General features: G+C 37.8%; 3 protein-coding genes across 3 annotated transcripts; all 3 read right to left on the bottom strand.

Annotated features, from left to right (window-relative positions):
• Nucleotides 1-13,532, bottom strand: LOC116133569 (plant UBX domain-containing protein 8-like). Its single transcript, XM_031419265.1, has 12 exons — nt 13,428-13,532; nt 4,167-4,266; nt 3,036-3,109; nt 2,220-2,739; nt 2,018-2,101; nt 1,834-1,949; nt 1,445-1,652; nt 1,121-1,318; nt 858-1,022; nt 500-643; nt 369-425; nt 1-284 (listed from the first exon to the last, which is right to left on the bottom strand). Exons 2-12 carry the CDS (start codon nt 4,248-4,250, stop codon nt 177-179), a joined length of 1,758 nt encoding a protein of 585 aa, XP_031275125.1. The 5' UTR covers nt 4,251-4,266; nt 13,428-13,532; the 3' UTR covers nt 1-176.
• On the bottom strand, nt 5,781-7,337 carry LOC116133504 (scarecrow-like protein 28). Its single transcript, XM_031419208.1, has 3 exons — nt 6,294-7,337; nt 5,998-6,203; nt 5,781-5,874 (listed from the first exon to the last, which is right to left on the bottom strand). The coding sequence occupies exons 1-3, from the start codon at nt 7,335-7,337 to the stop codon at nt 5,781-5,783; spliced, it is 1,344 nt and encodes a 447-aa protein (XP_031275068.1).
• Nucleotides 9,168-13,519, bottom strand: LOC116133571 (plant UBX domain-containing protein 8-like). The gene is made up of 11 exons (XM_031419266.1): nt 13,331-13,519; nt 12,203-12,276; nt 11,387-11,906; nt 11,185-11,268; nt 11,001-11,116; nt 10,612-10,819; nt 10,288-10,485; nt 10,025-10,189; nt 9,667-9,810; nt 9,536-9,592; nt 9,168-9,451 (listed from the first exon to the last, which is right to left on the bottom strand). Exons 1-11 carry the CDS (start codon nt 13,412-13,414, stop codon nt 9,344-9,346), a joined length of 1,758 nt encoding a protein of 585 aa, XP_031275126.1. The 5' UTR covers nt 13,415-13,519; the 3' UTR covers nt 9,168-9,343.
• Nucleotides 13,533-25,436: the final 11,904 nt, after the last annotated feature.

The raw sequence follows: 25,436 nt of genomic DNA, 5'->3' as shown, positions 1-25,436 counted from the left end.
TGAAACATAATGGGCCACATCTTAATTTATCAAATTCTTTTTTGTGGATTCATGGCTCACAGTCAAGCCACCCTGGTGTATAGTAATAGTTACAACACCATAAAATACCTTACAATCGAAATTCCTGTTGAAATATAGCTAATTTCTTAATACAATGAAAACGGACAGCAACATAACTAGATTAACTCCAGAAACAAAGCTTCCTGTCTGCTCGTCAGACCTAGTTCATTCAGAGTTAAACCACTCTCCCCATCGCTGAAAGCACGCCTTGGGTATGGCCTCACCTGTTCAAGTGGTAACATTAATGAACTATCAACAAGTAATTTTACAGAGTCGATTTTTATTATTATGCATAAGGGGAGAATTACCAGTCTGTATGTGCCAGCCTTGACCCCTCTGCCAACATCTATGAAGTCAAAAAGGGACTGCAAAGCAATCGAATTTGCCAATTAAAGATTTAACTGATGCAAAGCAAAGTGTTCTCCTGAAGAAAACTTACCTGTAGCTTGTTGGATTTGAGAAATCGACGTCCACGACGACTACCATCTGGCATCTTCACCAGAAGGGTTACAGCGTTTTCATCATCTGCTGATGGCTCCTGAGGCAGAGAAGCTTCTTTGGCTGCTAATTGTCTTTCATATTCCTACCAGTAAAAAATTCCATATAAACATGTAATGTAAAAAATATTCCTTTCTAAATTGGGTTCAATTATGCATCTACGTCTTTGACATAACAATAACAATAATAATAATAATAATAATTATTATTATTATTATACAAGCTGATAATAATGATGCAGGAAATGAATAAGGAAAAATCTCCAATAATGAGAAAAATATATATTTTATACAAAATACCTGCTTCTCCTCCATTTTCCTACGTGTTTCTTCCTCTTTCTGTTTTTCTTCTTCAAGAGCAGCTTTTCTTGCTTCTTCCTCCTCTAAACGACGAGCTTCAGCTTCCTCTCTAGCCTTCAACTCTTTCTCTCTGTCAGCTTGCAACGATGCAAGATATTCATCATCCTGAATGTATATCAAATAAGTGGGTAGAAGTTTAGTCACACCATAAAAAATGGCCAGAACTTTCAACTATTATTTTGGATCAGAGTCCAAAACTAAACCTGCTGTTCCCGAATCAAACGTTGAGCTTCTAAAGATGGTGAAGGAGGACGTGGTGTCTGACGTGTAAAAGATCCATCAGGTCGCATAAACTGATGAGGTGCATATGGATAATTATATCCACTTTCAGGAATCCCACCAAACATAGCAGCCTCAAGCATAACCGCTTCATCATGCTCCTCAGAAGAAATGCCACCCCACTATATTTTAATGAAAATGAATAGGCCAAATAGATTAATAAGCATATAATATTTGATTAACCATTTCATTATCTGAGTTAAAGTTCTTGTTGACTTCCTTAATAAGATAATATGCAAGCACGATACCTCATCTGGGAATGCATTTCCATTGTGCTGTGGAAGATCACTGATATCATGTTGTCCAGGACTTGAAGGCGAGCTAGCCTCAATAACCCCAGCTTCTTTGGGCAATTCCACAGAGCCAGAAGACATGTGTCTAGACCTGTGCCTAACTAGAGGCTGCTCCTCCAGATCTTCAGCTTCATCTTGGATGGATGAGCTTCCTGCTTCTAACCTAGATCGAAATAAAGCATCCTCGTTAAGTTACTGACTCAACAGTAGACAATACATTAGGAAAACAGGTAGATTGTCCTTAGTGTGGCCGGTACAACATAGAAATTTAACACAAATATGCAGGGGCACTATCAAGAAACTTGCAACATGTATAACTCTTAAGAAGCAAAAACAAAATATACCTTCCATTTGATGTTGGTGCTTTCCCCAGCTCCAGCTCAGCTGGCCCAGAAGATCCTACTTTTGATGCTTCAACATTTTCCCCTATCTGACGTAGAGCTTTCTCTTGCTCTGCTGTCTGAATTCAATTAATGTTAGTAAGACAGATAGGTGCCGTTATGGGAATAATGTAAGGGAAAAACATACCTTCAATGACAATGAAACTGCATGTGCCAGATCGGCATCTTCCACAGGTGTTCGCCTATGCTCAGTCCTGGAATCACTTAAGTCCTGCATCAAAATATAAATTTATCAATGTCTAGAGGTACAAAATCTGACAAAATCAATCCAAATGGTAATGGTACAGTCAAGTTCATTCTGCACTGAATAGTTGTCTCTAAAAGTTTACCTCAACCTCTCTTTTTGAAGCCTCAATGGCAGCTCGAACCATTTCTTCTTCTATGTCATTGCTATAGTCTGGCAAATTCTCAAAAGCAGGAGCAGTGGGGCTGCTATGTCTTTCATGAGAACCATCATTCCGCACTGTGGCTGGTGCAGTCATGGCAACCTGAGCATCCTCATCAACTTCATCAACTATGACTGTCCCATGGCTTTCAGAGCCATAAGCATGTGTAGATTCAGTGACGTCCTCGATGGTAGGAGCCTGACCAGATTGATCACTGCGATCCTTAACCTCAATGGGGATCTCTCTAACCTCTCTTGGTTGCGTAACAAATGGTTCACGGTTCATAAAGTCAGAACCACCCTCCAAGAAAGTTCTACGAATGTTTGGATCAAGCAGTGAGAATGGATTCAAAGTTCTTGCTGCAGATAGGAGTGGAAGAGGAGGTGCTCGAGATCCAGGTTCAATTGGATCATCTATTTCCATGAAATCATCTTGAGGAGTAGGAATAGATGTTTGATTAACACTGAACATGAACAAACGAATTACTACATCAAAAACAGGTTAAGCAAGAAGCACAAATTGTGACCAAATCAAGAAATAATCATTGGTGAATCAAAATAAATAAAAGAAAACAAAGGACTATAATAAATGGCAGGTAAAATCAATTATTTAATAACTAAAGCAGTTTATTTAAGGGTAAAACCCAAGGGGCAATGACACATGAACATTAGATATATACAAGTATTCTACAAGTTTAAATACTTGGTTTAAAATTATATCAGGAAAAAGAATTAAGCTTGTTCAAGAGAAAGGACAGACATGTTCATAGATGTGTTTCTGTCTCCTTCACTGAAAAATGCATTCACAGCTGCATTGAGATCACCACCATGCTCCTGACAGCAAGGAAGAATATAGGATGAATTAGCAATAAACACAAGTAAATTTCATCAATCAGCTGCAAGAAGACTATCAAGGGCTCAAGTGTGCATCCTCAGATCAAGAACAAATACAATAAAAAAACTAATTGTTTCATAAGTAATGAGTGATCAGATATCAGCATCCACGAACATGCAGCATCCTTGGTATTTAGACACAAATTTTCCAGCCACAAAAAAGTATTAACACATATCCAACTCAAGGTTCACAAATAATAAAAGAGACTAGACCAACCTACATCACAGAAATACAAACTTACCCAGCTAAGTCAAACTCTCGATGGATCTTCACCCTAGCTCTACAATGTATCAGCCTAGTCATGCTTATCAACTTTCATACGGCATGAATTTGGAATATTAATTACCTAAATCATTATTGTTTCTAATGATTCAACAATTAAGTACTTGAAAATATAGAACATAAATTCTTAGTGAATGCAAATAAAAACTTAAATTGGAGATACACCTATCCAAAGAAGCATGGCTAGCAAAAATGGATAGGCATCCTAAGATACACATACATTGCTGCAATGCCATATTTCAACACTGCCAAAAAAACTTAAATAAAAATCAGTTTTTAAAAAACAAAAGTGGTAAAAAGAATTAAAAGAAAAAAGAAATTAATCTGTAATTCTGTTTGGAACAGATTTGGCTCTCTCTTATTTATTTATTCAAATTCAACTACAAACAAAAAGTCCCCTATCTAGAAACCCTCAATTATTAAATTTTTTTTGTTTTAAAAAAAGCGACCACAAGCTGCAGATTAAGTTTAAAAAAAAAACCTAAAATGAAATGATTGATTGATAATCTATAGATAAAAAAAAACCAAACTAACATTCAAATTTTATGCAATATAAACAGAAACCCTAATTTGGAGCCAATTACATCATCAATTAACTTAAAGACTTATCATTGCAAATTGATTACGCAATTACAAACAAAAAAATAAAAATAAATAATAATCAAATTCAATTAAGAGTCGATGAAACCAAAAAAAAAAACAAAAAAATTATACCTCTAGCTTTTGCAGCGCGACCGATTCAGTGACGCCCGTGATGCTAATGAAGGTGTCGATTGCTTCTTGATTGGGCCTCACCATTTTTTCCGATAATTTTTTTTTTTTTCTTTTTTGAAGTTTAGGTTTTCAGTTTTATCACGGTCAAATTTTTGATCTATAAGGTATCCAAACAAATCTAAAGCTGTCGAAGCATACGCGCACATATCATATTTAACAAAACTTAAAGAGATTTGGTAAAATATTTCACAGAGTAAGAATCCTGATATCCATCCTATAATGCTTCTTGGCATATATCGTATATGATATGTTCTTAGACAACTATCACGTCCACATATTTTCAGAAACTTCTGGAAGCATAACTACACTTAGATTCTGAGATCCCATAAGGGGCCAAATTGTGAAGATAAACACATCAAAGGCCAAAACAAAAAACTGAAACATAATGGGCCACATTAATTTATCAAATTCTTTGTGGATTCATGGCTCACAGTCAAGCCACCCTGGTGTATGTAATAGTACAACACCATAAAATACCTTACAATCGAAATTCCTGTTGAAATATAGCTAATTTCTTAATACAATGAAAACGGACAGCAACATAACTAGATTAACTCCAGAAACAAAGCTCCTGTCTGCTCGTCAGACCTAGTTCATTCAGAGTTAAACCACTCTCCCCATCGCTGAAAGCACGCCTTGGTATGGCCTCACCTGTTCAAGTGGTAACATTAATGAAATATCACAAGTAATTTTACGAGTCGATTTTATTATTAGCATAAGGGGAGAATTACCAGTCTGTATGTGCCAGCCTTGACCCCTCTGCCAACATCTATGAAGTCAAAAAGGGACTGCAAAGCAATCGAATTTGCCAATTAAAGATTTAACTGATGCAAAGCAAAGTGTTCTCCTGAAGAAAACTTACCTGTAGCTGTTGGATTTTAGAAATCGAACGTCCACGACGACTACCATCTGGCATCTTCACCAGAAGGGTTACAGCGTTTTCATCATCTGCTGATGGCTCCTGAGGCAGAGAAGCTCTTTGGGTGCTAATTGTCTTTCATATTCCTACCAGTAAAAAATTCCATATAAACATGTAATGTAAAAAATATCCTTTCTAAATTGGGTTCAATTATGACTACGTCTTTGACATAACAAAAATAATAATAATTAATTATTATTATTATTATACAAAGGATAATAATGATGCAGGAAATGAATAAGGAAAAATCTCCAATAATGAGAAAAAATATTATTTATACAAAATACCTGCTTCTCCTCCATTTTCCTACGTGTTTCTTCCTTTCTGTTTTTCTTCTTCAAGAGCAGCTTTTCTTGCCTCTCCTCCTCTAAACGAGAGCTTCAGCTTCCTCTCTAGCCTTAACTCTTCTCTCTATCAGCTTGCAATGATGCAAGATTCTCATCCTGAATGTATATCAAATAAGTGGGTAGAAGTTTAGTCACACCATAAACAATGGCCAGAACTTTCAACATTATTTGGATCAGAGTCCAAAACTACCGCTGTTCCGAATCAAACGTTGAGCTTCTAAAGATGGTGAAGGAGGACGTGGTGTCTGACGTGAAAAGATCCATCAGGTCGCATAAACTGATGAGGTGCTATGGATAATTATATCCACTTTCAGGAATCCCACCAAACATAGCAGCCTCAAGCATAACCGCTATCATGCTCCTCAGAAGAAATGCCACCCCACTATATTTTAATGAAAATGAATAGGCCAATAGATTAATAAGCTATAATATTGATTAACCATTTCATTATCTGAGTTAAAGTTCTTGTTGACTTCCTTAATAAGATAATATGCAAGCACGATACCTCATCTGGGAATGCATTCCATTGTGCGTGGGAAGATCACTGATATCATGTTGTCCAGGACTTGAAGGCGAGCTAGCCTCAATAACCCCAGCTTCTTTGGGCAATTCCACAGAGCCAGAAGACATGTGTCTAGACCTGTGCCTAACTAGAGGCTGCTCCTCCAGATCTTCAGCTTCATCTTGATGGATGAGCTTCCTGCTTCTAACCTAGATGAAATAAAGCATCCTCGTTAAGTTACTGACTCAACAGTAGACATACATTAGGAAAACAGGTAGTTGTCTTAGTGTGGCCGGTACAACATAGAAATTAACACAAATATGAGGGGCACTATCAAGAAACTTGCAACATGTATAACTTCTCAGAAGAAGGCGACTTATAGAGCTCCCTCTTGGAGAAGCTAGATCCCCCAACTTAGCAATATAATGATTGATGGCAGGGATATTCCTTGTCCCAATTGCTTCAACACAAGCAGTAAGTAAGCTGACAAGCTCGAAACCTTGATTCCCCCCTGGATTCTTATCCTCCTCACTAGCCTCCACACCCCCTTGATGTGGATAAGGATTCTTAGACCCATTACCCACATCATGCTCCCCAGGATTCTCATGCAGCCTAAGAGCCAAATTATGACTCTCTGATGAGATACTTGAAGCTGAAACCTCTTTTGCCAGCCTATGGCTGGTCTCATCACCATCTTTTTCACCCAAATCAGTGATCTCAGTGATAATTGATTCCACCCAAGGAATGTTTGACAATGGCAGGGGTGGTGAGATCAAATCACTAGGCACGAAACAGACCCTGTCATCCTCCCCTGAACAAGTCAAAGTAAAAGGAACTTGGGGGACATTTTGGCCAGTGAAACTTTGCTGAAACCAAAAGTTCCCACTACTCAATTGGCCTAAACTCAAACTATCTCCACTTCCATGAATATCATCACTCTTCCCATCATTATCACTGCTACCCTTTTTCCTCTTAGCCCTATTAATGCAAGACTCATCAACCAACCCTCCTTCTGCAAACCTCTTCAGACTCTTACCCTTCTCCCAAAACTCATCTTTGATCTCTCTCTGGTTGTTGCTGGTAGCCAAAGGCGGCAGACGGATGTTTTGCTTCAGAGAACAACTGCTAGTCTTGGACTCAATTGGCTTATCAACTGAGAGGCCAACAGGCCTAATGGGCTGTGACCTTGAAGTGTCTTTTCGTGAGAAGCTACAGGGCAAGTCCAGTCTCTGTGTGTTCATTGAAGGCAGCTGGAAATGGCAAGCTTGAAATTGTGCAGATGCTTCACTCCTCAATCTATGCCTTGGTGACACCAATGTAGAACTAGAACACCCAGCCAACATTCTCTATAACCTTCCTATTTTCTTTCTTTTTTTGTTTTTTTAATGTTTTCAACTTCAATTCACCCACCCAACCTATTTTTTTCTTATCTTTAAAACTTCCTATCTCTCTTTGGTTCTATAATTTTATACTGCTATGCAATGTATGAGTTTTCCTGTGCAAATTCTTCTATGTGTTCATAAATAGCCTAGTAAGTATATTTAACGAGGTAAATCTAGAGAGATAGACTAAGTGAGTGTGTGAACTTTCAAGAAATCAAAATACAATAAAAACAATAGGAATCCGATGAGTAACAAAGTGAAGAAAATCAACAAAAGGTTTTGTAACAAATTTCCAGTGTTCCTATATGAACAATATGAGTGTGCAATGAATTAAAGAACAAGAATATGCAAAAGAATAAAAAATCCAAATTAAATAAACCCCACCCCAAAAGAATCAAAGAATTGAAGACTAATCAAACCCCTATAACAAAACAATCATCGGATTCCAAAACATTCACTGAAAGCTCATTGTTTCTTCACAATAGAATTCACATCATGAAAGAAAGTATAGTGAACACATACTTGATCAATTTGGTAGCTGAAACTCATAGAAACCTTGTGACTCAGAGCAGCGTTTGCAGCCAAGAACAAGTCCATGATAGCATAAAATCAGAAGCAAAAGAAAGAAACCCCAGCTGTATAAACTTGTCAAAAACTCATCTCCAAACTCACTCACTTCCCAAAAGAACCATAAACCGTAAAACACTTGTGTTTTTATATACTAACTTAACTAACCCCTTTTGTTTTTCTCCTTCTTTTTTTCTTCTTCTACTACTGAATACTATACTATACTATAACTCTATAACTACCACTTTCATGGCTAAGTGTCTTGATCATTGCTCTTTTGAGGTCTTGTCTGTTGAGAAAATGATGGCACAAGGAGTGAAAAGGATGTTGAAGAAGAGTTAAGGAAGGTAGTGGCGGAGACGTTGGATTATGATCTGAGGGTGGAGATGATAAGTCTAAGTGACCGTTGGAAGGTGTCGGTGAAATATGACCGTTGGAGGGAGGGAGTTGGTGTACGGACATGGATTTTACCCTGCTTTAAATATTCTGGGAGTGCACGTGCCTGTCTCCTGATACCCGTTCACTTGACCGTTGGATTATTTATATTTATCAATTTTCTTTTATACTTTTGTTTGGGTTTTTTGTTTTTTCTGTGTGACTTCCTAAGTGTTGCCACTTTAAGAAACCCACGTACGTACGTGGCGCACAAAAAGCCGCCATTTGGAGAGGTGGTTGGTCAAGTGACATTTTTTTGTCTACGTAATCACAGGTGTTCTTTCTTTAATATATAAAGTACTAATGTTAGGGCCATTTGGTCATTAACGATGCTTTTGTTTTGTTTGGATGTATCTAGATCCATTCCTTCATACAAACTAATAAAAAACCAAAATAACAAAAAAGAGTAAAGGTGAAACCATGATTACCTGCCCTTTCAACGGTTAAAATGGCTTGTCCTCTTGGTAAATTTTTGATCTATAAGGTATCCAAACAAAATCTCAAGCTGTCAAGCATACGCGCACATATCATATTACCAACAAAACTTAAAGAGATTTGGTAAAATATTTCACAGAGTAAGAATCCTAGATATCCATCCTATATAATGCTTCTTGGCATTATATCGTATATGATATGTTTCTTAGACAACTATCACGTCCACATATTTTCAGAAACTTCTGGAAGCATAACTACACTTAGATTCTGAGATCCCATAATAGCTCATAATCTAATGCGACTGAGGGGCCAAATTGTGAAGATAAACACATACAAAGGCCAAAACAAAAAAACTGAAACATAATGGGCCACATCTTAATTTATCAAATTCTTTTTTGTGGATTCATGGCTCACAGTCAAGCCACCCTGGTGTATAGTAATAGTTACAACACCATAAAATACCTTACAATCGAAATTCCTGTTGAAATATAGCTAATTTCTTAATACAATGAAAACGGACAGCAACATAACTAGATTAACTCCAGAAACAAAGCTTCCTGTCTGCTCGTCAGACCTAGTTCATTCAGAGTTAAACCACTCTCCCCATCGCTGAAAGCACGCCTTGGGTATGGCCTCACCTGTTCAAGTGGTAACATTAATGAACTATCAACAAGTAATTTTACAGAGTCGATTTTTATTATTATGCATAAGGGGAGAATTACCAGTCTGTATGTGCCAGCCTTGACCCCTCTGCCAACATCTATGAAGTCAAAAAGGGACTGCAAAGCAATCGAATTTGCCAATTAAAGATTTAACTGATGCAAAGCAAAGTGTTCTCCTGAAGAAAACTTACCTGTAGCTTGTTGGATTTGAGAAATCGACGTCCACGACGACTACCATCTGGCATCTTCACCAGAAGGGTTACAGCGTTTTCATCATCTGCTGATGGCTCCTGAGGCAGAGAAGCTTCTTTGGCTGCTAATTGTCTTTCATATTCCTACCAGTAAAAAATTCCATATAAACATGTAATGTAAAAAATATTCCTTTCTAAATTGGGTTCAATTATGCATCTACGTCTTTGACATAACAATAACAATAATAATAATAATAATAATTATTATTATTATTATACAAGCTGATAATAATGATGCAGGAAATGAATAAGGAAAAATCTCCAATAATGAGAAAAATATATATTTTATACAAAATACCTGCTTCTCCTCCATTTTCCTACGTGTTTCTTCCTCTTTCTGTTTTTCTTCTTCAAGAGCAGCTTTTCTTGCTTCTTCCTCCTCTAAACGACGAGCTTCAGCTTCCTCTCTAGCCTTCAACTCTTTCTCTCTGTCAGCTTGCAACGATGCAAGATATTCATCATCCTGAATGTATATCAAATAAGTGGGTAGAAGTTTAGTCACACCATAAAAAATGGCCAGAACTTTCAACTATTATTTTGGATCAGAGTCCAAAACTAAACCTGCTGTTCCCGAATCAAACGTTGAGCTTCTAAAGATGGTGAAGGAGGACGTGGTGTCTGACGTGTAAAAGATCCATCAGGTCGCATAAACTGATGAGGTGCATATGGATAATTATATCCACTTTCAGGAATCCCACCAAACATAGCAGCCTCAAGCATAACCGCTTCATCATGCTCCTCAGAAGAAATGCCACCCCACTATATTTTAATGAAAATGAATAGGCCAAATAGATTAATAAGCATATAATATTTGATTAACCATTTCATTATCTGAGTTAAAGTTCTTGTTGACTTCCTTAATAAGATAATATGCAAGCACGATACCTCATCTGGGAATGCATTTCCATTGTGCTGTGGAAGATCACTGATATCATGTTGTCCAGGACTTGAAGGTGAGCTAGCCTCAATAACCCCAGCTTCTTTGGGCAATTCCACAGAGCCAGAAGACATGTGTCTAGACCTGTGCCTAACTAGGGGCTGCTCCTCCAGATCTTCAGCTTCATCTTGGATGGATGAGCTTCCTGCTTCTAACCTAGATTGAAATAAAGCATCCTCGTTAAGTTACTGACTCAACAGTAGACAATACATTAGGAAAACAGGTAGTTGTCCTTTAGTGTGGCCGGTACAACATAGAAATTTAACACAAACATGCAGGGGCACTATCAAGAAACTTCCAACATGTACAACTCTTAAGAAGCAAAAACAAAATATACCTTCCATTTGATGTTGGTGCTTTCCCCAGCTCCAGCTCAGCTGGCCCAGAAGATCCTACTTTTGATGCTTCAACATTTTCCCCTATCTGACGTAGAGCTTTCTCTTGCTCTGCTGTCTGAATTCAATTAATGTTAGTAAGACAGATAGGTGCCGTTATGGGAATAATGTAAGGGAAAAACATACCTTCAATGACAATGAAACTGCATGTGCCAGATCTGCATCTTCCACAGGTGTTCGCCTATGCTCAGTCCTGGAATCACTTAAGTCCTGCATCAAAATATAAATTTATCAATGTCTAGAGGTACAAAATCTGACAAAATCAATCCAAATGGTAATGGTACAGTCAAGTTCATTCTGCACTGAATAGTTGTCTCTAAAAGTTTACCTCAACCTCTCTTTTTGAAGCCTCAATGGCAGCTCGAACCATTTCTTCTTCTATGTCATTGCTATAGTCTGGCAAATTCTCAAAAGCAGGAGCAGTGGGGCTGCTATGTCTTTCATGAGAACCATCATTCCGCACTGTGGCTGGTGCAGTCATGGCAACCTGAGCATCCTCATCAACTTCATCAACTATGACTGTCCCATGGCTTTCAGAGCCATGAGCATGTGTAGATTCAGTGACGTCCTCGATGGTAGGAGCCTGACCCGATTGATCACTGCCATCCTTAACCTCAATGGGAATCTCTCTAACCTCTCTTGGTTGCGTAACAAATGGTTCACGTTTCATAAAGTCAGAACCACCCTCCAAGAAAGTTCTACGAATGTTTGGATCAAGCAGTGAGAATGGATTCAAAGTTCTTGCTGCAGATAGGAGTGGAAGAGGAGGTGCTCGAGATCCAGGTTCAATTGGATCATCTATTTCCATGAAATCATCTTGAGGAGTAGGAATAGATGTTTGATTAACACTGAACATGAACAAACGAATTACTACATCAAAAACAGGTTAAGCAAGAAGCACAAATTGTGACCAAATCAAGAAATAATCATTGGTGAATCAAAATAAATAAAAGAAAACAAAGGACTATAATAAATGGCAGGTAAAATCAATTATTTAATAACTAAAGCAGTTTATTTAAGGGTAAAACCCAAGGGGCAATGACACATGAACATTAGATATATACAAGTATTCTACAAGTTTAAATACTTGGTTTAAAATTATATCAGGAAAAAGAATTAAGCTTGTTCAAGAGAAAGGACAGACATGTTCATAGATGTGTTTCTGTCTCCTTCACTGAAAAATGCATTCACAGCTGCATTGAGATCACCACCATGCTCCTGACAGCAAGGAAGAATATAGGATGAATTAGCAATAAACACAAGTAAATTTCATCAATCAGCTGCAAGAAGACTATCAAGGGCTCAAGTGTGCATCCTCAGATCAAGAACAAATACAATAAAAAAACTAATTGTTTCATAAGTAATGAGTGATCAGATATCAGCATCCACGAACATGCAGCATCCTTGGTATTTAGACACAAATTTTCCAGCCACAAAAAAGTATTAACACATATCCAACTCAAGGTTCACAAATAATAAAAGAGACTAGACCAACCTACATCACAGAAATACAAACTTACCCAGCTAAGTCAAACTCTCGATGGATCTTCACCCTAGCTCTACAATGTATCAGCCTAGTCATGCTTATCAACTTTCATACGGCATGAATTTGGAATATTAATTACCTAAATCATTATTGTTTCTAATGATTCAACAATTAAGTACTTGAAAATATAGAACATAAATTCTTAGTGAATGCAAATAAAAACTTAAATTGGAGATACACCTATCCAAAGAAGCATGGCTAGCAAAAATGGATAGGCATCCTAAGATACACATACATTGCTGCAATGCCATATTTCAACACTGCCAAAAAAACTTAAATAAAAATCAGTTTTTAAAAAACAAAAGTGGTAAAAAGAATTAAAAGAAAAAAGAAATTAATCTGTAATTCTGTTTGGAACAGATTTGGCTCTCTCTTATTTATTTATTCAAATTCAACTACAAACAAAAAGTCCCCTATCTAGAAACCCTCAATTATTAAATTTTTTTTGTTTTAAAAAAAGCGACCACAAGCTGCAGATTAAGTTTAAAAAAAAAACCTAAAATGAAATGATTGATTGATAATCTATAGATAAAAAAAAACCAAACTAACATTCAAATTTTATGCAATATAAACAGAAACCCTAATTTGGAGCCAATTACATCATCAATTAACTTGAAGACTTATCATTGCAAATTGATTACGCAATTACAAACAAAAAAATAAAAATAAATAATAATCAAATTCAATTAACAGTCGATGAAACCAAAAAAAACAAAAAAATTATACCTCTAGCTTTTGCAGCGCGACCGATTCAGTGACGCCCGTGATGCTAATGAAGGTGTCGATTGCTTCTTGATTGGGCCTCACCATTTTTTCCGATAATTTTTTTTTTTTCTTTTTTGAAGTTTAGGTTTTCAGTTTTATCACTGTTGTGTGTTGTTTCTTTTTTGGAAAGAAAAGAAAGAAGTGAAAAAGAGATATTAAACTGTAAAGAAATTTAACAAGTTTATAAGGGCACTGTTTGGCGAGTTTTTGTACCTTCTCCAATATTCTACGTTTCCTGTTTCTTAGCGAAGGAAACGTATCGTTTTAGACAATCACTTCCGCAAACTTACTTCAGTTAAACGGTTAAATTTAAATAAAAATTTTTTAAAATATAATTATTGGTGTTATTATAATCACCCACCTGAACTTTTGAAACTTTTCTTTGGGTTTTTAACTCATAAACTAAAATATAGTTTGTTTAAGTTTCCTTCCCTCTCCAATTTATATTGCGTTCGACAAAGTAATTAAGAGTATGTGTTGTTACAAAATCTCATAACAATCAGAGTTATCCGATTGACCTCGACAGAATCAGATAGGATGAGTGCGTGATTACAAATAATCAATAAGAGAAAGAAAAATTGATGAAAATAATAGCACAAGAACTTTTTAAAGTGGTTCGGCAAGCTAAACTCTTAAGTTTAGGTCCAATGTTATCTTATTGTTGTGTTTGTGATTACAAGAATAAGCTCACTCTAAAGTTGTTAACTTCAAAGTTTCTAACCCCTTTACAATGATTTTGAGGGGGTTTATATACGACTAAATTGGCAGTTAGTAGTGATTACAAAAGTGATTTTGGGGATTATGACTTGATTTGTGAAGTCAATCCCATGATTTTCGATGTAACCATCATGCCAAGATTGATTGACATCAATCCCGTGATTTTCTCTCTAATTTTAGGAGATAAAGCTTGATTTTTAGGGGATAATGTATGTCTAAGGATATTAGACTTATCCATGGTTTGGAAGATAATTGTCGTGTGGTTCGCCTTTATTTCTGATCGCAGCTCGCTTGCATATGGTCGTCATCTCACAAGTTACTCCAAGCTACAACTCGCTCCAAGCTATCCGCACATTCTCGCACAACATTTGCCCCGCAATTTTTAGAGGTCATGTTGAGCTTCAAAAACTATAAGCTTTTTCAAACATATTGTCGATGTGTGAGTTACTACTGGATTAAACTGACTTGTGAATTTGACCTAATTAATGATACTCGAGCTATAATCGCGAGCTTGTACCTAGCATGTTGTTGATAACAAACTAAGGTGCTAGGACAAGCTTCCTGCATGCATCGAGCATACTACACCCAATCGAGGTACTAGAAACTTGGAGAAGTTTGGCGTTGCTAGCTTTTCAGTTGAAAAATGTTTCTAGGGGTAATAGTGTAATTTTAGCTAAGTCACATCCATGCATTTAATGCAACGTCAGGTGAACAAGCATGCCGGCTGCGCATTTAATGGCTGCAGGTGAAAGGACACGTTGATAGAAACAATTGGTTGAGACGTTTCATTTTGCAAAACGATAGTTACACTGCTTAGCTTGATCAACGCCACGTGGCCTAAATAAGTGGCCAATATCGTTGACAAGAATGGACAACCTAGATTTCTTGCAAAAATGGACAATCAAGATTGAATCCCGCCCGGAGTTACTTGCTATAAAAGGAAGTTAAACCCTAGTTAAAGCTTTTTATGAAATCTTTGCAATTCATAATTCCTTGCTCTTAAAAACCCATAAACTTCGTACTGCAAAACCATGATTTCACAACAACTTTCTGTTGATTCTCTTTTATGCTCTTCACATTCTCTGTAAGCTTTTGCTTTGTTTGCTTTTGACTTTGTAAAACCCTATACGACAAATATTCCTAGAGGGGGGTGAATAGGAATCAATGAAAATAAATGCGAAATAAAAACTTTCAACAACACTAATGAATAACAATGAGTTTAACTAATCAATGTGCAATAAATAAACTCAACAAGCAATGAATGGGAATGATAATGATCAACAAAGATAAACAATGGTGAGCAATAAATATGAACAAGTGATAATGATTTTCAAGTAAATATGCAAGGAATAATCAATGAGTTGAGAGAGAAGAAGTGGTTCGGAGTTATATCCACAAGCCTCCTACATCCAATTCTTCAAGGCAACCTCTTTGAAATTCCACTAGAATCGGATTTCGCCCTTTACACTAGTTTGATAGGATTTCGCCTCTTACAATAGTTTGATAGAAATAGCCTCTAGATGTACAGGATTTCACCCACAAGATGTTTGAATAAAAGCTTATGAATGATTGCCTCTTAAACTAGACTTAAACACACAATAAGAATAATACTCTCAAAGGTTTTCAATATGAGTACAAGAAAGTGATAATGTTTTATAAGACTTTTGTTTCTCTAATATTCTCTCTATCTTTCTTTGTAATAAAACGCTCTATTTATTGCTTGTCTCTTCCCTTTGAAGTCAAAAGTCGTTGCTACATTTAATGCAACTCTGAAAAGCTGCAGTACCTAGAGGAACGGGTGTTCCACCATCATGAGCGGTCGTTCCTGACATAACAGATACTTTTGCTTAGCTCTAGGGTTTATGGAATGATCGTTCTATCATCACGAATGTTCATTCCATCATCACAAATAGCATTCCACCATGAGGAACGGTCAGTCCATTGGCTCCTTAAAAATCCATAAATTTCCAAAAGCATGCACAATTTCCTAGAACGATGATGTTCTGCCAAGAACAATGTTTGAATGGGAACGGTCGTGCGACATGCTCGTTCCGCTTGAAATACTTGAACTTTAACTTGATCTTCTCATTCTATCTCATTTCTTGTCGGGTTCATCTTGTTTCATCTCATTTTGCCTGTTTCATCTTGGAGGATGATAATCTTATGGATTTGAAGGCAAATCCTCCTCAACTCGAGGAGAATGATGTGGATTCAACTCCAAACCAACCCATCAATCTTTATTTGGACCAAGACAAATCCATAAAGAAAAGCCCAAATACTTTAACTGGTTTTAATGTACTTGCATGGAGGGAATACAATTCAAATGGAGTCAATTGGGAGCTTAGGCAGCTTAAGTCAATGAGGAGACAAAAGCTATGACAAGTATGATATTTGTGTGGCTCAAGACATTCCATTTCGAGCAAAGACAAGGTTGATTTTCTTGAGCGGCTCATTGTCTCTTTCCCTTTATAGTAATATCTTATGAGTGTTGTCATATGTTATCTTTTCATTGTAATTGGAATTTGACTTTGTATTTCTCTCTCTTATATGGCATCCAATGTAACCCTATATAAAGGGGTTTCTCCTTTATTGTAATACAAGTTGAGATTGAATTTTTGGAAGAAAAAAAAAAATGTGAGAGCTCTTGTGAGACTTGCTCACCCTTTATCCTTTATCTAAATTCCAAGCAAGATTTGGTGGTGGTTCTTCCTTGATTGGTGGCTTTGCCTTTACATCTTGGAGATATTGGCTTGTTAGTGATATTTATAGCTAGTAGCTTAGCTTTTACTTTGTGGAGATCATTGGTGTCTATCTTTACTTTTATTGTTGTTATCTTGGTTGTTTCTAAGTTTTAATTTGTTGTGTTATCTTGTGTTGTGCTTAGGGATGATAGCCGAGCCGAGCCACTCGCAAGTGACTCGGGCTCAGCTTGAGAAAAGCTTGAGTTTGGCTCAACATTTGTCGAGCCGAACTTGAGCTCGAGTGGCTCGACTTAGCCGGCGAGCCGAGTATGAACACCCAGATACTCGATTCGCCAAGCTCGACATATTATAATATATATAATATTATATAATAGATAAATACATATGATAATAAATATATATAGTATTATATAATATCTCCCTTTATCTCTTCTCTCTCTTTTCCCTTCTCTTCTTCATCCTGTCTCTTCTTCTTCTTCCTTTTTTTTTCTTTTTCCTTTTTCTCCAGTTTTCTTTCTTTCTTTGTTTTTCTTTTTTCTTCTCTTCTTTACTTTCTTTTCTATTTTCCCTCCCCTCATTCTTTCTTCTCTCATTTTTCTCTCTTTCATTTTTTTTTCTTTTTACCATGGCTGTCATGTCTGACTAAGGCCATAAGGAAGCCAAATACGGATGGCCATGTGGGCCACAATGCCGGCCAGATCTGGTCGACTATGTAGCCCGTGTGGTTGGCTAGATCTAGCTGCCCACATAGGCCATGTCGGCGGCCAAATCTAGGTGAGTTTTGAGTGGATTTTACAGTGGGTTTTATGGTGGTTTTTGTGTGAGTTATGCTAGATTTTAAGGTGGTGGGAGATGTTTGATGGTGGCTGGGAGATGGTTGGCCTTTGTTGTTGTGTTGTTGTTGTTTTGTATTATGTTTATTGTTGTTTTGGAGAGATTCTTGGCTATGTTTTAAGTGAATTCTTGGCTATGACATGCAAGATTGCATTGAATCAGAAGTCGGTCAGAGCTTCAGAATTGTAATTTTCATCAAATGCACAAGCAGGTCACGAGTTCTAGCCAACTCAAGCTCGATTAAATGAGCTCAAACTCGAGCTCAAGCATCTTTTCTGGCTGGCGAGCTCGAGCTCGAGCACAAGTATCCAAGTTCAAACGAGCTCAGCTCGAACTCGAGCTCACCACTGTTCTTCACGAGTCGATCTCGAGCCATGAGATACTTGGCTCGGCTCGGCTCGTATACAACCCTAGACTTATGCTTGCGTTTGTGCTTGTGCTTGTGCTTGTTAGGTGTTGTAGTGATCTTCCATAGCTGGTGGCGTAGGCTTTACGTTTGGAGGTCATTAATATCCACCTTAATTTATCTTGTGTTGTTGATGTGGAGTTGTTTGTAATCATTGTGAGTTGTTGTTGTTACCGATTTAGCCCATTTAAAGAGTAGTTGTTGCCAATTTGAGTAGTGTAATTGTTTGAAGTTATTTGACAATGTATTAACTCACTCTAAGCTTTTACGAACGCATCAGGTAGCCAATCTATGTGCTCCACTGATACCCACATTAGTATGTGTGATTTCCGTTACTTACAATTGATTTATTTCATTCACATTATTCTTGGTGAATGTCAAGTAAGTGCAACATCTTTATCATCTTCAATGTTTACATACATATTGTTTAGTGCATATTTCGATTTCATAGCAAGTTTAATGCAAGACCTTGACCAATCTATATGTAGATGCTTGCACAACATATCTGTTATGCTTAAAAAATCAGGGCTTACGTAGGCTCATGTCAGCGAGGACCATTCAGAATTCAGGAAGGCATTGTGCCGCTCAGGTGTTGCCACGTTGTCTAAGGACAGAAGGAGTAAGGCTGTCATCAACTTTGAAGGTAAAAGTCTGGCTAGTGAGTGCTGGGAGTCACTCACCTGCCCAAGCCCTGTGCGATTTAAAGATATCTTCCGTGCAACTAGCCAATGGGAAGTAGGATAGGAATTGTACGCCACTTGCCTGCTGGCAGACTCGTAATCATTACCCAGAAACCTCTTGCTATAAATAGAGAGCTCCCCCTTTTTTTTTTTTTTTTGAGATTCTGATTCTAATAACATAAACACTCACTTCCCCTCTCTATATTTCTATTTCTTTGATCACTACTTGTGACTTGATTGTAATCTTTCATTTATAAAAAAGACAGTGGACGTAGGATTCGCTTTGAGCATCCGAACCACTTTAAAAATAGTCTCCCTTTTATTCATTTCTTTTTCAATTCACATGTAATTTCTAAGTCCGCTTAGCACCTTGCACGTGCGAATAAATGGTGTCAAAATCCAGTATCAATAGTTTGGCGCTAGAAGGAGGGCCTGATTTAGTATCCGCTTTTCATCAAGAATCTCTGATCAATCGATTTTGTTCGCTAGCAAATGGCCTGTGGTTTCGAAATCGAGCAAGCTAGCCCCAACAACGAGGAGGTGCTTCAGGTATAACACTTCTCTCGAAGTGCCCCTGATTCAGCATAGTACCGCGGTAGACATTCCTTCGAGCTCACAGCTCGACTCAGTTGTGATGGATTACTTGAAGAGATTCAACAATACACTCCAAATGGTTAACTGAAGGTTAGATCGTTTGGATCAAGTCGTACCATCCGAGTCGGACAAGGCAGTGCCATCGCCAAAAATGCCTGTAGGTCACACTAAAGTGCGGAAACGAGCGAAGGCCCATGCCTTGCGCACTACAACGCGTAAAGGCAAAGGAAAGCAGGTGGTAGATAATGGGTTGAAGAGCTCCAAGAGACCAGCAAATACCGATCGTGAAGCAGGTAGAATACTTGTGGCTTTGCGACATGGCAATATGTCGCATCATGAATCGTCCCACGCCACATCGCATGGGCACCCCTACAAGAGTGCAAGGCAAGGAAACCCCCAGCAACTGCAGGTCGGTTCTGACCACCGCAGAGGGCGGAATAACTCCCAAAACCATTTATTGCTTCACACGGCTCCAGTCAACGTGTGTCAAGATATGCCGGAGCTTCAGGCCGAGGTAAGGAAGAGTCTGATCTGCGATTTTTCTTCAACCATAATCGTGAAGGTCGAACCCACGTTGTGGAAAGTGATCCTTTGGTAGCTCTGCTACCTCAAATTGAGGAGTTACAACGAGTTTTGAATCAGCTTAGAGCTCAGCAAAATGAGTGTGGGCAGGTCACTGAGGCGTCTCCCTTTTCTCTAGCAGTGTTAGTTGCTCCTCTTCCGTCAAGGTTTAGAATGCCCGATATGCGAGCATTCGATGGGAATTCTGATTCGCAGGATCACCTTTATGAGTTTAACTACCTCATGAAGCTTCACCAAGTTTCCAACTTGGCCAAATGCCGCTGTTTGGCAGTGAGCCTGACTGCCCATGCTAAGCGCCAGTTTAGATCACTTCCACCAGGATCTATTAACTTGTGGTAGCAGATGAACTCGTTATTCTTGAGACACTTCCAGGCGAATAGGAAGTTCTTAATGCCGTTGAGCTATCTGAACAACATACGGCAGGAGAAGAATGAATCCTTCCAGTCTTATATTGACAGGTTCCACAATGACCTGCACAAGATGGCTAACACACCTGAAGAACCTGTTCAGACTCTCATTATTACGGGAGCTCACCCGTTGACCGATCTGTGGAAAAAACAGCAATTCGAGGACGATATTTCCTTTACCTACTTCTACGAATGATGCGTGTTTCCTATAACATGCAAAAATAGCAAGTATACTAATCGCACCAGTAATATAATGATGAGTAGAGATCGTTCCCACGAGGATTGTTAGCTAACCACTAAGTATTCTACTGTTCTCAAGTTGGAGCGATCGAAATCTCTGGATTGATGGGAGCTAATTATAACTAATCTGAACAATAACTATTAAACTAAAATTTGACTTCATTTGGATTTTATGGGTTAAACCTAAAAATTACACTACATTCACATTCATATGCATTGATTGTAAACCGAACTCACTAAGGTGTTAAACATACCTTCTCAGGCTATGTTTTCCTATTCTTCCTTTTTAACCTTCCGCACCCAACAATTTGAAGGTTAACAATTCCAAACTCATTAAGCATAAGAATCCTATAATGATTTCATTAATTCTTGAATCTATCTCTAGCATCCCATACTATAATGGTGATTACCTAAGAAGCCTAACATGATTTATTTCTCAATCTCATCATGTTCATCACATAAAGCATTAAAAATCAGAGTAAACACACAATCAAAACATAGTCATATGAATATAACGTGATCAATAATTAACCCATTAGAAATCCAAATTACAATCAAAACCTTAACCCAAAATGAGTTAGTTCATAGCTAAATTAACACTACAATTAAGAAAAACAAAAATAATCAAGTTCAACATAATGAAAAGTAAGAGAGAGGATAAGAAATCTCCCCAATTGATGAATCCTTTGGTTCAAAATCAGATCTTCACCCTTTCAATTGCTAAAAATCTCTAAGCTTAATCCAAAAATAATGTAAAAGTTGCTGACCCTAATTCCTGCACGACCCCTGGGCAAAAAGGTTAAGTTTTTCTTTTATACCTCGCCCTAAATTTCTAAGAAAAACACGCACAATGTAAAACTGTGCGTTTTACAAAACTGAAAATTACGACTGTCGCCGCGGCGAAGAAGAAACGTCGCCACGACGAAGAAAGCCTCGGACTTGTTCGTGTCTGCCGTACTTCGCCGCAGCGAAGGACAATTCTTCGCCGAGGCGAAGCTACTTGAAAGGTTCTGAATTTACAGAACTGCCACTCTGCTTGCTTCTTTCGCTTTCTTCTTTGATTCTTGGTGCTCTTCCTTTGGAACAAGCCTCATCGTGCTTTGTCCTACTTCAAAACTCTTCTAACTTCTGAGATCCGCTAACTTCTGAGTCAAAACTTCCAATTTTGTCCTTATTTGCTCAAAAAGTCCATTTTAACCTGAAACACAAAATGTAAAGAATTAAACAACAATTCAAGTCAAAATGCAACAAAAAGTACCTTAAATCCGACTAAAAAGACGAATGAAAATTGTATAATCCACGGATTATCAAATACCCCCAAACTAAAGATATGCTCGTCCCCGAGCATACGGTACAAAACCAACGAAAACAAAAACATAGACAATGACGAAAACACAAACACACACAACAAAACTGGAAAATGAACAAAACTAACAAGACTCAAGACTCAAATTCAACACACAAATCGCCTAGAAATTGCACAAGTCTCAAAAGTTGTTGAAAAATTATTATAAGGAAATATTCAACACTCCAAGAAGTTATAAGCATTATCGACTGTCTTCCTCAATCGGTCCACCAAGTAGGTGATCCCCACTTCAATCCACATCCCAACTTCTCGGATTATTTTATGCAAAAATGTAAAGTTCATCAAATGGTGGCAGACTCCATAAGCCTAAATATCGAACTACTATCCACTAATGAGGACTAAACACAGATGAGAATCAAAAGGTCTTTAAAAGCTTGTAACGTTAGGCTCAGGTAGTAGGTTCCAAATAAAGGATAGGAAAAACAAAGTAGGAGAACTCGGTTTTTCTCATGCAAACACTTAAGTCAAATCGAACTCTACTTCTTTTCAACCAACAATCAATGTGTCCACTATTTACCACCCTCAAACTCGTATCCTTCTTATTTTTGATACCACAAATGCACAGGTTTAAGGTGTAAGTGGCGTTGTTAAACTTGAGGTCGCCAAGTACTGCTATATAGTTTTTAAGGCGATTACTGGTTTCCAGCCGATATACCCTTAAACCCAGCTAAAAACAATTTTTTTTTTTTTTTGAATATAATCTGAATTGAGGTGAACTACCTCTTTTTATTTTTATTGCCCTTCTCACAACCCCTAAACTATTCGTTTGGCTTATTCGTACAACTCTTATTCCATTCTTTGTGTTTGCACTACGGCCGAATTCTCCTAAGGATACGATAAAGTGTTTAGGGTAACAGGATCGAACAATTTTCGGTTTGCAAAAAGAAATAAAACAATACTGATTCATACGGCTCAAACGGGTGACTAGGGACAATTTCATTCTGGGTCGGCTAGAAAGGCTCAAACGTTCCAAAAAGAATGCCTAAATCATCTCCTCAACCATGTCTAACCCTAGAATTTCGCCTCAAGCACTTCTCTACTAGGTTCTAGAGTCCACCAACATTATCAAACTTCGCCTAATCACAAAAAATGAATCTAAACATGACGAAATAAATGAAAGTTATGGCTGAACCACTCAACAGACCTCAATCAAAATCCAGTCAATACGATAAACTTGAAGCAATGCTTAACATTTCTTAACAATAAAATTGCAACAACCCTATTCTTATCATTGAATTATACACTTCATCATTGGCAAAAACAAACAAACTAAAGAAAAATAACTACAAAAAATTGTTTTTTTTTTTTTTTCCAGTTTAAGGTGTACGTGGCATTGTTATACCGGAAGTCGCCAAGTACCGTTAGGCAGTTTTTAAGGCAGTTACGGGTTTCCAGCCAATATACTCTTAAACTAGTTTTTAATTCTATTTCCTACCCCCAAACTAAACATGACATTGTCCCCAATGTTCCATTATGCAAAAATCAAGAATAGAGAATAATAAAAACAATAAAGGTACGAGAATGCTCCCTGGTTAATCCGTGAATGTCGCTCCACAATGAACACCCGGTCTCGGACTTTTCATCACCCAAAATCTGTCAAAACAATTGAAACTGTGGTGTCCTTTATATTAGCACAAATTCACAATTAACTTGAAAATATTACAACCTAATCCTGTCCTTTCACAAACTACAAATTAAAAATAACAACTAAACAAAATCCAAAACCAAAACCAAAACCAAAATAAAATGAGTTTAATGTTTAAAATGAACAACAAAACCAAATAAAAACAAATAAACCAAACAAAACAAATAAAAACAGGTTCTCCGGCTCAGTCTTCTTCTTCCTCATCTCCCTCATCTTCCTCTTCTTCCTCGGAGTCCATGTACTCATCTGAGTTCCAATCGGCCCATTGGTATGCTGAAGTGTCAACGTTGAGCTCCTTAAAGCTATTCTGCAGCAGCTTATGCATCATCTGAGTCTGCTCCACCACCCAATCCTGACGTCTTTTCATATATTTCATTAAACCCATCATCTGCTGCATCATTTCTCTCTGTGTAGCTGTGGAGCTGACTGATGTGGTAGGGCCTGTTCTCTGCCTTTTTGCTCCTGCTCTTGGTTGCGTAGCTTCCTGACGGTCAAAGTGCTTCCTGTAATACTCTGAATCTAGAATTGGGGCAGCATGAATTCAGCGCTCATCATCCTGAACCTTGACTCCAGCTCTAAGGCACAAAGCTATGATTAGATGTGGGAAACAGTAACTAGTTCGCCCCGGTTTGGATGCTAGCTTCATGCTGTTGAAAATTATGTCTCCCACATCCATACTCTTCCCTGTGGCAATAGAGTAGAGCAAAACTGCCTTCTTGTGAGTCACGGTGCTGTAGTGCGATTTTGGCATTAGTTTCGCACAGACAAAATATTGCCACAACCGAGCCATCGGTGTCAACTGCATTCCCTTGAGTGTCTTTTTCTGTTTCTTTGACACTTCCCACTCTGCCCCTGGTTTTGCAATGACCGGAAGGATTAAATTGTCATCAATGTGTGATCTCTTGAACTGCACATACTGATCAATGAGCATTTCAGGCAAGTGATAGAAATCACTGATCTCCTTTGCCGTAAATGGCACGTCCTCCCCTCTTACAAACACAGTCTCTTCCTTACACTCTGGGAGATTGGCATAGAACTCCCTTACTAGCGGCTCAACTGCCGCTTGCTCAGGAGTTCTCATAAACATGTCCCAACGTCTCCCTCTACTCCAGTTAAAGGCCTGAGTAGCGGTTAAACCGCGCTCTAGGATAATACCTCATACCTTTTTCGGGCTTCATCATTAACAAACCGGTTGTCAATATTCTTACCCTTACTCTTACCCTTGCCCGCGTATGGCTGTTTAACTCTCGGAGCCATTTTCACAATTTAGCTTCAATCCAAAATTATAACCTAAAAATTTAGACCTAGTTATTCTACTCAGCGACTTCAATCCTGCACAAACAACCAACACTTCCAAAAATTCGCAATTCACCCCCCAAACTTCAAATTTTCAATTCAACACAAACACTCCAAAAATTCAAAACCCACACTCCTAACAATCAGTTAATGCACAAACTACTCTTCTTCAATCAAAATCACAACACAAAATCAACCAAATATTCACAAGTCAATCGCAATAAAATTCTCAGATCTACAAACTAACACTTGAAATTTTGCAATAAAAAGCTTTGGGTATTCGAGATCTTACCAATATGAAGGAGCATTCGTTATCAATTGAACCGGAAATAGCCCAGATCGAAAAACCCCAAATTTTTGGATCTAAAAATTTTTGTGAAATTTTCGCGAAAATTGTTGTTGAAATGGGTTGTTTTGGTGTTTAGGAATGTTATGGAGTAAGAAAATTGGTTGGAATAACACTAGGGAAGCAAAAGATGGAAGTTTGAAAAATTCTCTCTCAAATGAAAATGCAAGGCGGCGTGAAGAATGAAAAAGAAAAAGTGAGTATTTATAGAAAAGCGTCATCGCCGCGGCGATGTTCATCGTTGATGAACCC

The sequence above is a fragment of the Pistacia vera genome, unplaced genomic scaffold (assembly GCF_008641045.1).
Source record: "Pistacia vera cultivar Batoury unplaced genomic scaffold, PisVer_v2 Contig270, whole genome shotgun sequence".
Classification (NCBI taxonomy): Eukaryota; Viridiplantae; Streptophyta; class Magnoliopsida; order Sapindales; family Anacardiaceae; genus Pistacia; species Pistacia vera.
The sequence above is the reverse complement of the archived record's forward strand: the minus strand, read 5'-3'. Positions and strand labels throughout refer to the sequence as shown.

Excerpts from the sequence above, each read along its gene's own strand:
- LOC116133569 (XM_031419265.1), bottom strand. The coding sequence starts at position 4,250 with ATGGTGAGGCCCAATCAAGAAGCAATCGACACCTTCATTAGCATCACG. Across the intron at positions 1,950-2,017 it reads CAGTTTCATTGTCATTGAAG|ACAGCAGAGCAAGAGAAAGC; the intron begins GTATGTTTTTCC and ends AATTGAATTCAG. Across the intron at positions 1,023-1,120 it reads GTTTGATTCGGGAACAGCAG|GATGATGAATATCTTGCATC; the intron begins GTTTAGTTTTGG and ends ATATACATTCAG.
- LOC116133504 (XM_031419208.1), bottom strand. The coding sequence starts at position 7,337 with ATGTTGGCTGGGTGTTCTAGTTCTACATTGGTGTCACCAAGGCATAGA. Across the intron at positions 6,204-6,293 it reads TTTGTGTTAATTTCTATGTT|GTTAGAAGCAGGAAGCTCAT; the intron begins GTACCGGCCACA and ends TATTTCATCTAG. Across the intron at positions 5,875-5,997 it reads GGAATGCATTCCCAGATGAG|TGGGGTGGCATTTCTTCTGA; the intron begins GTATCGTGCTTG and ends ATTAAAATATAG.
- LOC116133571 (XM_031419266.1), bottom strand. The coding sequence starts at position 13,414 with ATGGTGAGGCCCAATCAAGAAGCAATCGACACCTTCATTAGCATCACG. Across the intron at positions 10,820-11,000 it reads GCACCAACATCAAATGGAAG|GTTAGAAGCAGGAAGCTCAT; the intron begins GTATATTTTGTT and ends ATTTCAATCTAG. Across the intron at positions 10,486-10,611 it reads GAAATGCATTCCCAGATGAG|TGGGGTGGCATTTCTTCTGA; the intron begins GTATCGTGCTTG and ends ATTAAAATATAG.